This window comes from Monodelphis domestica, chromosome 1 (assembly GCF_027887165.1).
Source record: "Monodelphis domestica isolate mMonDom1 chromosome 1, mMonDom1.pri, whole genome shotgun sequence".
Lineage (NCBI taxonomy): Eukaryota > Metazoa > Chordata > Mammalia > Didelphimorphia > Didelphidae > Monodelphis > Monodelphis domestica.
Window position 1 is genome coordinate 458738456 of NC_077227.1, and position 14670 is coordinate 458753125.

At 42.1% G+C, this 14670-nt stretch overlaps 1 protein-coding gene across 4 annotated transcripts in view; it reads left to right on the plus strand.

Annotated features, from left to right (window-relative positions):
• KIF12 (kinesin family member 12) overlaps positions 1-3867 on the plus strand; it is a 29147-nt gene extending 25280 nt beyond the window's left edge. For 2 of the 4 annotated variants that reach the window (XM_056812395.1, XM_056812396.1), the window contains exons 17-19: positions 2066-2250; positions 2341-2480; positions 3406-3867. In XM_056812395.1, coding sequence (XP_056668373.1) covers positions 2066-2250; positions 2341-2480; positions 3406-3599 — 519 coding nt within the window. In that variant the 3' untranslated portion in view covers positions 3600-3867. The other 2 variants (XM_056812397.1, XM_007474973.2) reach the window with 2 other exon arrangements.
• Positions 3868-14670: the final 10803 nt, after the last annotated feature.

The window sequence follows — 14670 nt, forward strand, 5'->3', positions numbered from 1 at the left end:
ATATGAGTTTAATTTGATCTCTAAGGTCCCTTCCAATTCCAAGAGTCTGCTGTGCTTGCCCATCTTGATATGGATTCCTCTCCAGGGGAAGCAGAGGGATTGACTCAATTTTGACTCAATTGTTGCATAATTTTTTTAAACATCTGTATGAATTTGTACCTTTGGGAAAATTTCTCTCTCTAGTTTTATTTCACTGTGGCCAAAAATGGTAAATTTAACAAGACAGAAGTACAATGTATTAAAGATTTCTTTCTGTCTGAGTACATGATCAATTTTTGTGAGAACTTCATGTATCCTTGGGGAAAATGTGTACTTCCTGTTTTATCCATTTAGTTCTTAGCAGATATGGTGACTATACTTTGTTCACTGAACTATTCAGTTACAATGGGTATATTTTGCTAAATCTATTATATTTTGGATAATGAAGTATTGGGATTTCCTATACAAGTAGATATCACCTGGTAGATCCTAAATATATTTCCCTTGACCAAGATCATTTTACTGTGGCATCATTTATATGAAATAACTAAACTCCACTGCATTAGACAATCTTCAACTGGTTATCAATCTATACCATTTATAATATTGTTTCTGTAGAGTTAGCTGCCTAATATTAAATAAAATAATGTTTTGCCTAAAGTATTTTCTTTCTTTTTTCTGTTTTTTAAAATCCTTACCTTCTTTCTTAGAATTAATTCTAAGTATCTGTTCCAAGGCAGAAGAGTGGTAAGGGCTAGGCAATGGTGGTTAAGTGACTTGCCCAGGGTCACATAGCTAGGAAGTGTCTGAGGCCACATTTGAACCTAGGACCTTTCATCTCTGGGCCTGGCTCTCAATCTACTGAGTCACCTACCTCCCCCCTCCCATATATATTTTCAAAGAATCAATTTATTCCATTAGACAAAGTATGCCCAATTTTTTCTTATGTTAGCTTTTATTTTATAAACCTAATTGCTTATGTTAGTTCATGAAATTTTAGTATTGTAAAATTTGTAGTTTATCATTCTATTAGTATGTTTTCTTAATGCTTTCTGGTTTTAGATTTTACCAATAACAGAGATCAGATATATTTCTATTCTAATTTTTTCCAAAATGGCCATTGTATGGTTTATTTAATCTGTTCTTTCAATCTTAACCTCCCCATGTATTTTTACATTATTCTATAACTTGCTTTTTTATAGGAGAATACTACCCATCTATGTTTAGTATTAGAATAGTTACATATTTGCTATTTATGTTGATATTGGGGGCATAATTTTCTCTTTACTAAGCCCTCTACTATAATGAATTCACAAATCAAACTAACTTCCTATATTTTATAATGAATTACTTATAGGCTTCTAAAAACTGCTACTACTAATTTTCACCCCAAAAAAAATTTCTTTAAGATAGGAATTTTACTTTGGAATTAGCAATAACTTTTCCTGCCTTCCATTTGTTCTCATTTCCTTTGTGAATTTGAACTGACTTTTTTGATTGTGAAATGAAGGAAAGAAGAGGAATTACCATGATTCTCCCCCCTGCAAACATAGCATCTATTTCTTTAGCCAAAATAATCTTCTATTTGGTTTGTTCTCTTTCAGAGGCTTATATCAATTGTGTACCAATATTTTCTGCGATAAATCTGAACTAACCAATGAGTTTTCTTTAGACAACCTTAGAATGAAGAGGTGAGACTAACTCTTCTCTCATTTCCCTGCCAACTTTAACCTTCTAGCAGTCTACATTGGTTCATCTTGATGCCCAACCTACTGTGTGAGGTCGCCAGGGCGGGCATCATCACCGTTTTACAGATAAAGGGACTGAGGCCCAAAGAAGCTATGATTTGCCCCGTGTCATAGAATAAAGGAGTAGAATGCAATAACCTAATTCAATAAATAATTTCAAAACACTCATTCCTCCTAGGTTTCTGTGCTTCACCCAAGGAAGACCTGGGACTAGAGTGTGTCTTGGCCCAAGGTCTTTTCTACCTCAGTGCGTTGTGTTTCTAGCTGGGGGGTTCTGAAGGAAGACTGGGAAAGAGGAGCTGGAAGGGGAGATGCTCACTGATTGCTTGTCTTTCTAGAGGGGAGAAGCCTCACTCCTTCCAGGCTATCTGCCCTCGCAGATGCTGCCAGAGCTGCCTCCACTACACGTGTTTGGTACCCAAACCAAGGCCCCATGGAAGATGGGAGTCCCCAGTCCTCAGGTCCAGAACCAACCCTTTGCCCAGCCTCCAGGCCCTGACCTCAGGGAGCACCCTGTGAAGAGGTAGGCAAAAGCTCTCCCACATGGGACAGGGGAAAGAAAAGAGGGCACGAGGGGCCTGGAGCAGCTCACTCGCCTCCCTCCCTCCCCCAGGAAAAGCAGCGAGTGGGCTTGGACTCACTTTTTGGCTGAGAGCCTGACAAAGGAGGAGGCCTCTGGAAGAGCAGGCCGAGTCACCCCCTCAGCACCCCCTCTGCCCGAGGGGCCCTGTGGCACACCCGGGAGGCCAAGAGGTGAGAGAAGGGCCCCCAGAAGGATGGGGAAGCCTCAGCCCCGACCACATGTAGCATCACCTAGGATGCTGGGCTGCTCCGTCCAAACTCAGAGCCTTTGGACTTCCCTTAGGTAGTTACTTTCTAATGGACAGTTTATATCTATAATTACTATTATCTACTCGCACACACATGTACTGATATACACACATGTGCTTGTATGTATCTCAGTGTAGGTACGCACATATATCAAGCTATATGTACACAAGTGTGCATGTCTACATAGATACACACATGTGCACATAGGTGTGTTACACTGTATAGATAGATACACATGTGCATGGATACGTGTGTCATGTGTATCTCTATACATGTGTGTGTGTGTATCTGATTTCTAGAATGAGGCTGAAAGCCACTGGAGAACACTAATGTTCTTATTATGTGTTGTTTTATCTTTGTGTCTCCGGTGGCTGACTTAAGTAGGTACTTTATTAAGTGTCTAGGGTGGCTCAGTCATTGAACAGAACTACTAAGTAATTATTATTGCAAGGCCTTGAGGAAAATCCAGAGATATAGCACAGTCCCTGCCCTCAACATATTTATTGTTTAGTGAGGGAGGAGAAAAGCATATTAAGAACTAGCTAGTTAACACTCCTGCCTTAGAGTAAATAGGCAGCTGTGGTAGGCATTAACAGTGGAAGGAGGGAAGGAAGGAAGGAAGGAAGGAAGGAAGGAAGGAAGGAAGGAAGGAAGGAAGGAAGGAAGGAAGGAAGGAAGGAAGGAAGGAAGGAAGGAAGGAAGGAAGGAAGGAAGGAAGGAAGGAAGGAAGGAAGGAAGGAAGGAAGGAAGGAAGGGAGGGAGGGAGGGAGGGAGGGAGGGAGGAAGGGAGGAAGGGAGGAAGGGAGGTTAGAGGGTTGTTCCTGGACCTCACTGTGTCATCTTGGAGTCAGAGGTCCCAAGTTCATCCAGGATGTTGGAGGAAGAACTGGAGGTGCTGAGGGACCAAATCCACTGTACCCTGCACTTGGGCCAAGGAAAGCCACCTACTCCCAAGGGGAAACATTCAGAGTGTGGACACCTCCCTCCCTGCTGAGTTGTGCCTATCCTGTTTGCTCCACTTTGGAGCTGTGCTCCAAGTGATGAATGACTTATTGCTTGGGTTAGGTTAAAGGATTGGGGATGGGGAATGTGTGTTTGGTGGGGAAGAGGAGGAAGGAATGTGCTAATCCAAGGCCAGAGAAGCAGTATGTCTCAAATGTGGTCCTGCACCCCTAGCTTCAAAGGGGCTTCCCCTCAAGCATTTGCCCCAGAAGCTCTCATTGAAGCAGAAGCCAAGCTACTGTTTTTTGCCTTCTAAATCTGAAATAGACTTCAAGAAACTAGAAATGCTAATAAAGAGAGAAAATGAGTTCCAGTTTTCCTTGGGTTTCCTTGCTCCTTTTCTTTGGTTGGGGTAGAGGGAAGGAGCTAACAAGGGTAGAGACACTGAGAAGGGGGAACTAAGCAACTGACCACCGAGGGGAATCTCTGGGGTTATAAGAACATCCACTAAACTCATCTGGAACTGTTGCCCAGCCAGAATAACTTTCCCAAAGGCCAAGCCATCCCCGGCTCCCTCCCTCTAGGATTCCAGAAGATTTTCCCACAATCCTGATCCAGGAAAATGGAACCAAGCCCAGCCATAAAGCCTTTGTCCAAATGTCATCAAACCACTAGGGCTTTGTTCCTCTGCCATTCACGGGAGAAGCCTTGTAGAAGCCCAGTTCTCATCAGGTGAGGACTCAGGCATCTTGAGCACCTGAACGCTACAGGGAATTTGTCCACTAGCCTTGGGCAAATTATAAGACTTGTAAAACTCCCTTCTGTGTTTTAAGTATCTGAACTATTAAAAGGACTTCTTATAGCAGCCTTCATTCCTTCCTCAACATTTTATTTCAATGGTCCAACTAAATTTAAGGAATTCAGAGAAGAAAGGAGAGCAGCCTCTTGTGTGTGTGTGTGTGGGGGGGGGGGGGTTTAAGGCTTTCCACTTCAGTCCCCAAGAACTGATCCTGGCACCAAGCACTGGGCATTGTCTGGGAACTAGAATATAACTAGGAATAGAGAATAAAGAATTGAAGACTAATCTAGCATCTTCATCCTATACCTCTTTCCCTCTCCTTTAAGAACAGAAAGTATTTAACTCACCAGGTTGTGAGACTGAAACTAGCTAAGTTTAAGTGGGAGGAGGGGGCGTAATAGAGTCATCGTTATCTTGAGACAGACAGATAGATAGATAAAATACTCTAGCACTTTAAAATTTATATAGCTCATGATGGTATAGCTAATACAAGGAGTCAAGGGCTTTCTGTGTGCCAGACACAGTGCTAAGGACTGGGAATACAAATATAAACAATTCTGATCAAAGAAAACAACATACTAAAAGGGGTAAGAGAGACTGTCTCCCAGGACAGCTTCAGGAAAGGGGAACTTAGAGAGAAATGGATAGGAGGATGGCCATGACACTTTTCATAAATTTTTGTTGTTCAGTCATTTCTGTTGTGTCCAACTAGTAGGACCTCTCCATGGGATTTTCTCGACAAAAAAATACTGGAATGGTTTTCCTTCTCCAGGAGTAAACAGAGGTTAAGTGACTTGCTTAAGGTCACACAGCTAGGCACTTTCTGAAGCTGGATTTGAATTCAAGTCTTCCTGACTGCAAAACCAGTGTTCTATCCTCTGAGCCAATTAGCTGCACTCCTCAAATTTTACAGATGAGATTTAGAGAAGTTTAGTCAGTTGTCCAATATCACACAGCTAGGAAATGGGAGCCAGGACTAGCATTGAGCTAAAAGGAACTTTAGAGATCATTCTAGATCAACATTCTCACCCATTAAGTTAGTAGCAGATCTGGGACTACAACTCAGGCCTCTTGACTCTTAGTCCCGTGCTCTTTCCATACAAAAGAAATCAATTCCCACCAGCTTACTCTAGTGGGACCTCCGCTCCATCCTTCTGACCACTGTATCATCTCGCTCTTATCCTGTAACCCAGAACACACCATCTTGGGTTGCATCACCACTCCCTGGGAGGTACTCTATTTCTTAAAGGAACCAAAGCCCTGGCACTGAGTACGGGAACTCTGATTTAGCTGCACTAGTCAGGCCAGGACCACCCAAGGGGAATGCACTAATTGCTGTTTGGTTATATTTAGATTCTTGTTTCTCCCATCAGAGCCTCATGGGGATTTTCCCAAGCACTCTTCCATCCAGATTAGATAAGCCACCTCCATTCTCCGCTTAGAGGCTAAGGGAGCAATTTTTCCTCCACTCCCCATTTATGCCCTTATGTATAGCCTCCAGGACAGAAGGATGCTTGGAGTTTTCATGGTGGGACTAGTCTGCAGATCTTGATACCCTGAGCAAGTCAAGGCACAGCTGAACAAAGGCCTTGGAGACCAACAAGCAGGTCTAGGATCTGGAGAAAGATTGGACCTCAATCCCTTCTCTCATCAATTAGCTATGAACACAATCCAGATTTTATAAAGCAGGAGAAAGTAAAATCCCTTGAAGATCCCCCACTCAGAGCTCATCCATTTGCCTCATTTTCCCCATGAGGAAACTGAAAGGAGACTAAAATTGAGTCCAGAGGGGTGACCACGCTGCTCATTAGCTGCACAGCCTAAGTCTGAAGCCCAGATTTCCCGATTTCCATTATATTGTAAACGATTTCATACTACTTGGGATTCCTAAATCTTGAACATCTCTAAAATCCTGGTGGGCAGCTAAGTGGTACAGGGGTTAGACCACTGGGCTGGGAATCAGGAAGACTCAACTTTTTTTTAATCCTTACTTTCAGTCTTGGAATCAATACTGTGTATTGGTTCTGAGGAAGAAGGGTGATAAGGGCTAGGCAATGGGGGTTAAGTGACTTGTCCAGGGTCATACAGCTGGGAAGGGTCTAAGGCCAGATTTGAACCTAGGACCTCCTGTCTCTAGGCCTGGCTCTCAATCCACTGAGCCACCCAGTTGCTTCCAAGACTTAACTTTCTGAGTTCAAATCCAGTCTCAAATACTTACAAACTATATGACTCTGGGCAAGTCACTTAACCCGGTTTGCCTCGGTTCCTTACTTGTAAAACAAACTGGAGAATGAGTTGTAAAACATTCCAGTATCTTTGCCAAGAAAACTCTACATGGGGTGACAAAGAGTTGGACACAACTGAACAATGACAACAATAAAATCCTGAAGGATTTGTCTAAAGTTGGAGAGTCGTGAAGGCCTCTTCCCTAGAACTCTGGACCAGGGTCTTCCCCACGAGCCTGGCTGAAGTCACTGTAACTCTGGAAGGAGGGAGAAAAGAACTGACAAATAGAAACAATTGTGGTAGAACCAAGCCCGTGGTGGGGAGCAATGAGGAGGGGGAGAGGGAGATCAGAGAGAAACATCAGAGCGTGGAGCTCTGTACAGCTGACTCCCCTCGCCTTTTGCCAGAGAAAGACTCCCTGGACACACCCTGGGCGATAGGGAGGAAGTGACCTACCCGCCCCACTGCCACCACCTAACAATGGTTGAGGCGAGCACATTTTTCACAAACAAGGAGGGATGGAGGGTTCCTGAAGGCCTCTGCTCCCGTCTTTGATGACCTAGAATCACCCAGACCTCCAAGTTGAGAGCTGCATCAAAGAACCCAAGTGATGACGCAGGTGAAACTCTTTCGCCTTCTTCTTAGTCATTCCTGGCTATATTGAACATTTTATCCTTTCAAGAGTACATTTTTGCCTGAATCTATTAGCATGGTGAGCAAAATTAGGAAAAATGGAACCCAAACAGTGTTCAGCATTCTATGACCCAAAGAGCTGAAGAAGGAGTGTATTTCAGGCACAAGAAGCCATTTGTGCAAAGGTAATGGGAAGAAGCAGCTTTGCAGTCAATGAACCTGTGTTCAAATCCTACCTCTGATGTTTATTATCTGTCGACTGTTGGGTAAGTCATTTAATGTCCTTGGGCCTCAGTTTCCTCATCTAGAAAATAAAGGGGTTGGACCAGATAAACTCTTCCATTTCTAGTTTTATAATCTTATAATCCAGTGAAGGTGGAGAGGGAAGCAGAGAGAGGGACAGAATGCCTGGAACAAGGAGTATAGTTCCAGAGACTGCCCATAATCCATCTGCTAGGAGTAGGATCTAGGGGTGCCCCAATGGAGCCAAGGAGAGCCACTTTTTCATATGGGTCATATACAAAAGAAAGCAAGGTCAAACTAAGAACTTTTTATGGACACAAATTTAGAGGAGGAGCAAAGAGCAAATGTTGGGGGGGTTCTTTTTGTCATTTTGTTTATTCTGCCAAAATGCATATTATAATATGAGTTTTCCCTTTGATGGAGGTAAATTGGTATAATTATGGTATTTCAACCAGCGGTTTATCTGTGTTTGTCATAAATGCCAACAATTTCCTAGGTGACCTTGGGGAGGTCCTTTTTCTTCTTTGGGTCTCGGTTTCCTCACTGTTCAATGAAGAGTTTGGGCTAAATGATGGCTAGGAAATGCAGCATGAGGGAAAGGAAAGAAACTGGATTTGGAGTTAGAAGACCCAGATTGAAATCTGAGCTCTGCAACATCCCCTGCTTCCCCCACTCCTTATGTTATTTTGGGCCTCAGTTTCTTTATCTGCAAAATGGGATAGAAGTAGACCCAGTGATTTCTATGGTCCTTTTCCATTCTAAGTCCTATGATTGTGACGTCTTTCAGCCGTAAAGTTCGGGGGACGTTTCAATGTTCAAAGCAATGGAGTTATTCTGAAAGCTCTCTGCTTCCACCTGGTGGGTTTAAGGCCACAGAGCATCTTCTTCATGCTTGCATGGAATGTCCCAATATTTTAAGTTAGAAGAGTGGCACTGAAAGGGAACCGTGCTGGGAAGTCCTGGATTTGGAGCACTATGTATTGGTTCCAAAGCAGAAGAGTGGTATAGGGTAGGCAGTAGGAGTTAAGGGACTTGCTCAGGGTCACACATCTAGTAAATGTCTGAGATCAGATTTGAACCCTGGACCTCCTGACTCCAAAACAGCCTCTCTGTCCACTGAGCCACCTAGTTGCCCCTTAAAGCTCTTTCTACATTGAATGTTCTCTCTTTGGCTAACTATTTCTGGGCCATTATGCAGCTACTTTTTGTCCTAGAGTATGCAGCTGCTGTCCTTTTCTTGACCTGCTTAGTTAAGAATAGAATCTTAAATTTTGCTATGATAAGATCCTGAGAATTCTTTCTAATTGTATGTTTTCCCTTGGTTTTGGTTATGTCTGGAAATTCATTTTTTCCCCTAAATTTTCCCAGGTATCAGTAATTCTAAATCTAGCTTTGCACACTTAGTAGCTGTGTGACCTTAGACAACTCACTTAACCCTATTTGTCTCAGTTCTTCATCTGTATAATGAGCTGGAGAAGGAAATGGAAGACCACTCCAGTGTCTCCACCAAGAAAACCCCAACTGGGGTCATGAAGAATCAAACATGTCCAAAGACAACTGAACAAAACTACTGAATCTGGACTTAACCCTTAGATGTGTCATTCATATAAGTTATGATTGTCTCAATAGCTGAGTTATTTTTATAACCTCAACTTATTATTTTGGTTGCAATTTTGCTTTCAATTAGAGTCTTTTGAGTAGAGAGATCTTTCCAGATTTTTTTTAAACCCTTACCTTCCAGCTTGGAATTAATACTGTATGTTGTCTTCAAGGCAGAAGAGTGGTAAGGGCTAGGCAATGGGGGTTAAGTGACTTGCCCAGGGTCACACAGCTAGGAAGTGTCTGAGGCCAGATTTGAAACCAGGACCTCCCGTCTCTAGGCTCTCAATCCATTGAGCTACTCTGTTGCCCCCTTTCCAGATTTTTCTATCAGAGTCTCCATATTAGTGATTTAGCCTTTTGATTCTTATACTCTAGTAGCTAACAGGTTTTTGAACATCTAAAATTTCTTCTTTCATTAGTTCATCTGATTTTCTCAACAGTATTAATTCACTTTAAATTCTTTAAATGTGTCATTAATTCATTTGAGAACAACTCTTGGGGTTATCTTGGTTTTTTCCTCCCATTTCTCTTGCTTCTAATATTTTAGCCATAGTAATCAATTCTTGGCATTTAAAAACAGCATTGGTGTTTTTCTTCATTTCTGTACTTTTGGCAGAAAAGTTAGTTTTTATTATCTTATGTGTCTTTTAAAGCCATTCGGGGGTTTTTCTTTGTTGCTAAATGTAAGGAGAACAAGAATGTGGAGCATCTTCCCCCTTTACATTATCTCATTCTTCCATTGTGGTTTGGAAGCCCCTTTGCTTTCCAATAAGCAAAAATGTTTCAACATGGAACCTAAGACAAGGAATATAGGATTATAAGATTTTATACCTGGAAGAGACATTAGAAATAATCTAGTTTCACCTCATTTGATTCAATTCAATTTAATTCCACAAAATTAAGAGCCTGCCTCATGGAAAGTATGGTGCTAAGAAGGTTAAAATGAAATAGTGCCTGTCCTCAAAGTGCTTATATTCTACTGGGAGAAGGAGGATACAATATGGCCCAACATGCACATTAATTTGAGGATTGGAGCACTATTAATTGGAGATGAGAAAGGAAAAAAAGACCTGTTTGTACAAAAATATTTATAGCTGCACTTTTTGTGGTGGCAAAGACTTGGAAACGAAAGGGATGTCCCTCAATGGGGAATGGCTGAAGAAGTTGTGGGATATGATAGGGATTGTGCTGTAAGGAATGATGAACAGGATGATTTCAGAAAAAGCTGGAAAGACCTACATGAACTGACACAGAGTGAAAGAAGCAGAACCAGGAGAACACTGTACGCAGTAACAGCAATATTGTGGAATGATTGACTGAGAGACGTAGCTACTAACAGCAATGCAATGATCCGGGACAATTCTGAAGACTTATGACAAAGAATATTGTCCACCCCAGAAGAAAGTACTGGTGGAATTGGAATGCAGATCAAAGAATACGATTTTTTACTTTCATTTATTTGTTTTTATTGTGGGTTTCGGTTTTAGATGAGCATTCTCTTACAATAATGGCCAATATGGAAATACGTTTTTCATATTAATGCTCGTAGAGCCCAGACCAAATTGCTTATCATTTCTTGGGGGTTGGGAGGAAGACAGTTTGGACCATATCATTTCAGAGAACACGTGCTGGAACTTGTTATTACATGCAATTGAGAAACTATGCTTTTTAATTGGAGTGGGAGAATCAGGGAAGGGGTCAGAGAAAAGGGGCTAATGCTTGGGCTAAGCAAGGCAGGAAGATCAATATTCTCAGAGGTGGAGCTAAGTACGGAGGAAGTATATTTAATATGTAATATTCGGCTTCTGAAAGCTCAGAGAATTTTGGCTCTAGGGCGCTTTGCAGCTTTTCTCAGGTTTACTCTGTACTATTTTAAATAATAACTTTGCGGATCGTGACTCAAACACTTCCTACTTTAATATTCTCCATTCACAGATCATGAAGAGCCACCAGTTCATTTAATTAGGACACAAAAGCAACATAAGTAATGAGAGGAAATGAAGTAGTCAAATTAGTCTCACGTTGTTTGCTAATGGATGCCATCTCTTATACTTCCGGAAGTGATGGATTGGGGGGGGGGGGGGAGTACATGGGGCTGGAAGACAGAGAAAGCTGTCAACTGTTTCCGCCTCCTTCCTCCTCTCAGCATGCTCCCAGGGGCTGGCATGGAGATCTTTTGTAACCCCTTAGATTTAGATTCACCTCAATTCGGACTCTGTGCTGCCAGCTTCCTCTTAAGTAAAGGGTTCTTAACCTGGGGTCCAGAACTTTAAAAAATATTTTTTTTAATTTACTGTATTTTATGACACATGTAAAACCCAGTGAAACTGCTTGTTGGCTCCAAGAGGGGAGGGAAAGAACATGAATCATGTAACCATGGAAAAAATATTCTAAATTAAATAATTAAATAAAAATTTTCAGATAAAATAAATTTACTGTATTTTAATATGACTGGCTTCCTTTGTAATCTTCCATGTTTTATTTTAGGAGCTTCTAAACTATTTTTTCAAAGAGTTCCATAGGTTTCTCCAGACTGCCAAAAGGAATTCACAATACAAAAACGTTCAATACTCCATCCTTTAGGGGAAATTGTTTTCCCAGGTTCCCATCCTCCTCGTATATCGTTAGAATGCTGGTATTTCTTATTCACTCCATCATATCTTATAATATTGGAGGGATTCTGGTTAGTTCTCTGCTCAGGGCTGCTCACAAATGTCACAGGGCTCCTTCATCATCAAGCTCACCATCCCCTCTCCTTCCCTTTTCCAAGTATATGGTCATGATACAATCCCCAAATTCAGGCCCAAGGCCTCCTAAGACTCTAACTTCTTAGAGCTTCCTTCAAGAAATCAATTGCTTATTCATGAGCCATTCTGGGCACTTGAGAGCCATTTTGGGGTGCTTCCGTAAGGACCCCAATGTTGCCCTATTATAAAAAGATAGGAGGCTTCTTGTATAAATCATGGAAGCAAAAAATAGAATACTGAGTTTGAGGAACACTTTCAATTTGGGCATAACTTAGAGGGCATGAAGGGGAGAAATATGACAAAAGGCTAAGAAGGGAGGAGAGAGCCAGAATGCGAAGGGCCCTGAGGTCCAAAGAGAGAAAGGAGTCAGTGATTAGCTGGGACACGAGGATAATGTTGGGACAGGGTTGTGTTTTGGCTTTGGTCTTTTTGTGGTTTATTTATTTTTTGGTATTGAATGGGTAGATGGGGAGAATGTGTACTTGTTATTTTCTGATCTTGTTGATCACGACCAGAGCCAAATGGTGCAACGAATAAAGCACAAAGTATGGAATCAGGAAGATCTGAGATCAAATCCAGATTCAGAGAGGTAAGTCACTTAACCCCAGTTTGCCTCAGCTTCCTCATGTGTAAAATGGGGGTAATAACACTTACCTCCCAGGGTTGTTGGGAGAATCCAATGAGATTATAATTATAAAGTGCTTAGCATAGTGCCTGCCACATGGTAAATGCTATGTGAAATGAGCTATTATTATTATTAATTACTCCTGCCTAGCTTCTGGCTGACCAAGGCTACTCTGTGCCTTTCATGAGTCAGGAAAGAAGCATCTCTGCCAGCCTCTGACTGCTAGTGCCTTTCCATACCCAAAGATGAAAATCTAGTCTTCTTCCTGACCAATTCTTCTCTTAAAAAGCAGAGAAGGGGAGCCATGGGAGTGAAGGAGAAGGGGGAATTTTAACAGCCCAATAGGCAGCCTATTGGGCTAGCACCCAAAGGGAGTTAAAGCAGCAAAATATGTTTACATAATGCTGCTCATCAGCCAAACCAGGCTGAAGGAAGGCATTATTTATGGAACTAGAAGTCAAAAGACCTAGGTTTGAGTACCCGATGTTGACCACTGTGTGTGTGACTATTAATGGCAAATTCATTTCTCTTCTCTGGCTACAGTTTTTTCTTCTATAAAATGTGGAAGGGTTTGGACTAGAGAAAGTCTGTGATTACTAGAAGATCTCTATGGACCTTTCCAGCTTTAATATTCTATGGCATGTGTTATAATATTCCATAATTTAAGGTCCTTTTGATTCTAACAACCTGGGTCTTAATGCCCTGACATTCCATATGCTAAGGTCCCTTCCAGCTTCTAATAATTGGAAAATGTTTAGTCTCTTAATTTCCTAGGAAAAAAATATTTTGAACAATATCAACTTTGTCTCAAATGAATGAAGAGGATAGCTAACCTTTCCAGATTTCAATCACAACAATTTATAGGAGAAGTCTGAGAGATCAGAGAGCCTTAACAACTCAGGAGTCATGCTAGCATTTGAAAAGAAACTGGGAAGGACAACTAGGTGACTCAGTGGATAGTCAGGAGGACTTTGGTTCACATCTGGCTTCAGACATTTCCTAGCTGTGTGTCCCTAAGCAAGTCACTTAACCCTAATTGCCTATTGTTCTTCTTTTTTGGAACCAATACTTGTATATTTTCTAAATAGAAGGTAAGGCTTTGGGAAGGAAAGAAGGAAGGAAGGAAGGAAGGAAGGAAGGAAGGAAGGAAGGAAGGAAGGAAGGAAGGAAGGAAGGAAGGAAGGAAGGAAGGAAGGAAGGAAGGGAGGAAGAGAGAGAGAGAGAGAGAGAGAGAGAGAGAGAGAGAGAGAGAGAGAGAGAGAGAGAGAGAGAGAGAGAGAGAGAGAGAGAGAGAGAGAGAGAGAGAGAGATTGACTTCTGGGGCCAGGGGATTGAGGTAGCTGGATGGACAGAAATCCAGAAAGGAGAATGCAGGAGAATTTAAGGATGTAGATTTCTTCTCACTGAGTTTTTATCTCTTATAGTTTAGCTAATAAAAAACACCTTGGCACAAAGTCACCTGGCCACAGCATGGAGACCCAAACAAACAGGCCTTCCATGAGTAATCAGGAAGGCATTTTAGGGTCCGGAGCCCTGTGATTGTTACACAGCATGAAGCCAAGAAGAGCGGGAATTTGAGTAGAGATGGGTAGAGGAGAAAGAATGGATCGGCCATGGGGCCTCACTTCCTGAAGTGAGTTAGAGGACTAGAGGTCAAAACACTGGCCCTCTGCCATGTTACTACCTAGAAAGGTCAGGGACAAGAAAAGATCAGATATCTCTGTCTGGTATCCCTTGTAATCCTTGAGGCTTGGAGATTAATGTTTAAAAACAGGTTCAAAGCTGGACAGCTAGGGCTCAGGGGCCCCTCGAAGTTTACTCTGTCCTTGTTTGATTTAGTTAATCATCCCAGGAGCACAAACAGCATGGAAAAGTCTGGGGGATGGGTCACTAGTTGACCTTGACTGGGCCCCTTGGTGCCTGGCTCAGCCCTGCCTTATGTTTTCAGGTAAAATCATAGGTAGGCAATTTTTCACTTTGGGTAAAAGAAAATGAGGGGAAGGACACAGTGAGACAGTGGGTGAAGGAATGCCAGGAGAAGGGGTCCCCTAACTCTTACAGAGTATAGCCCATACCTTCTTTTAGGGAGGAAGGGTGAGGGTTCTTGGATGTGGGGAAGGGGTAGGACACAAGAGTGAGCCAAAGGGACCCTGGGGATCCAGGGCTGGACTAGGAGACTTTCTGGAGCAGGCTAGCCTATGAATCACAAGGCTTCATTGGGTCATTGGGTTTGGTCAAGTATGAAGTGAAATAAAGGAAATGACAATTAATTGAATTGAGTTTAATTGTTGGTTA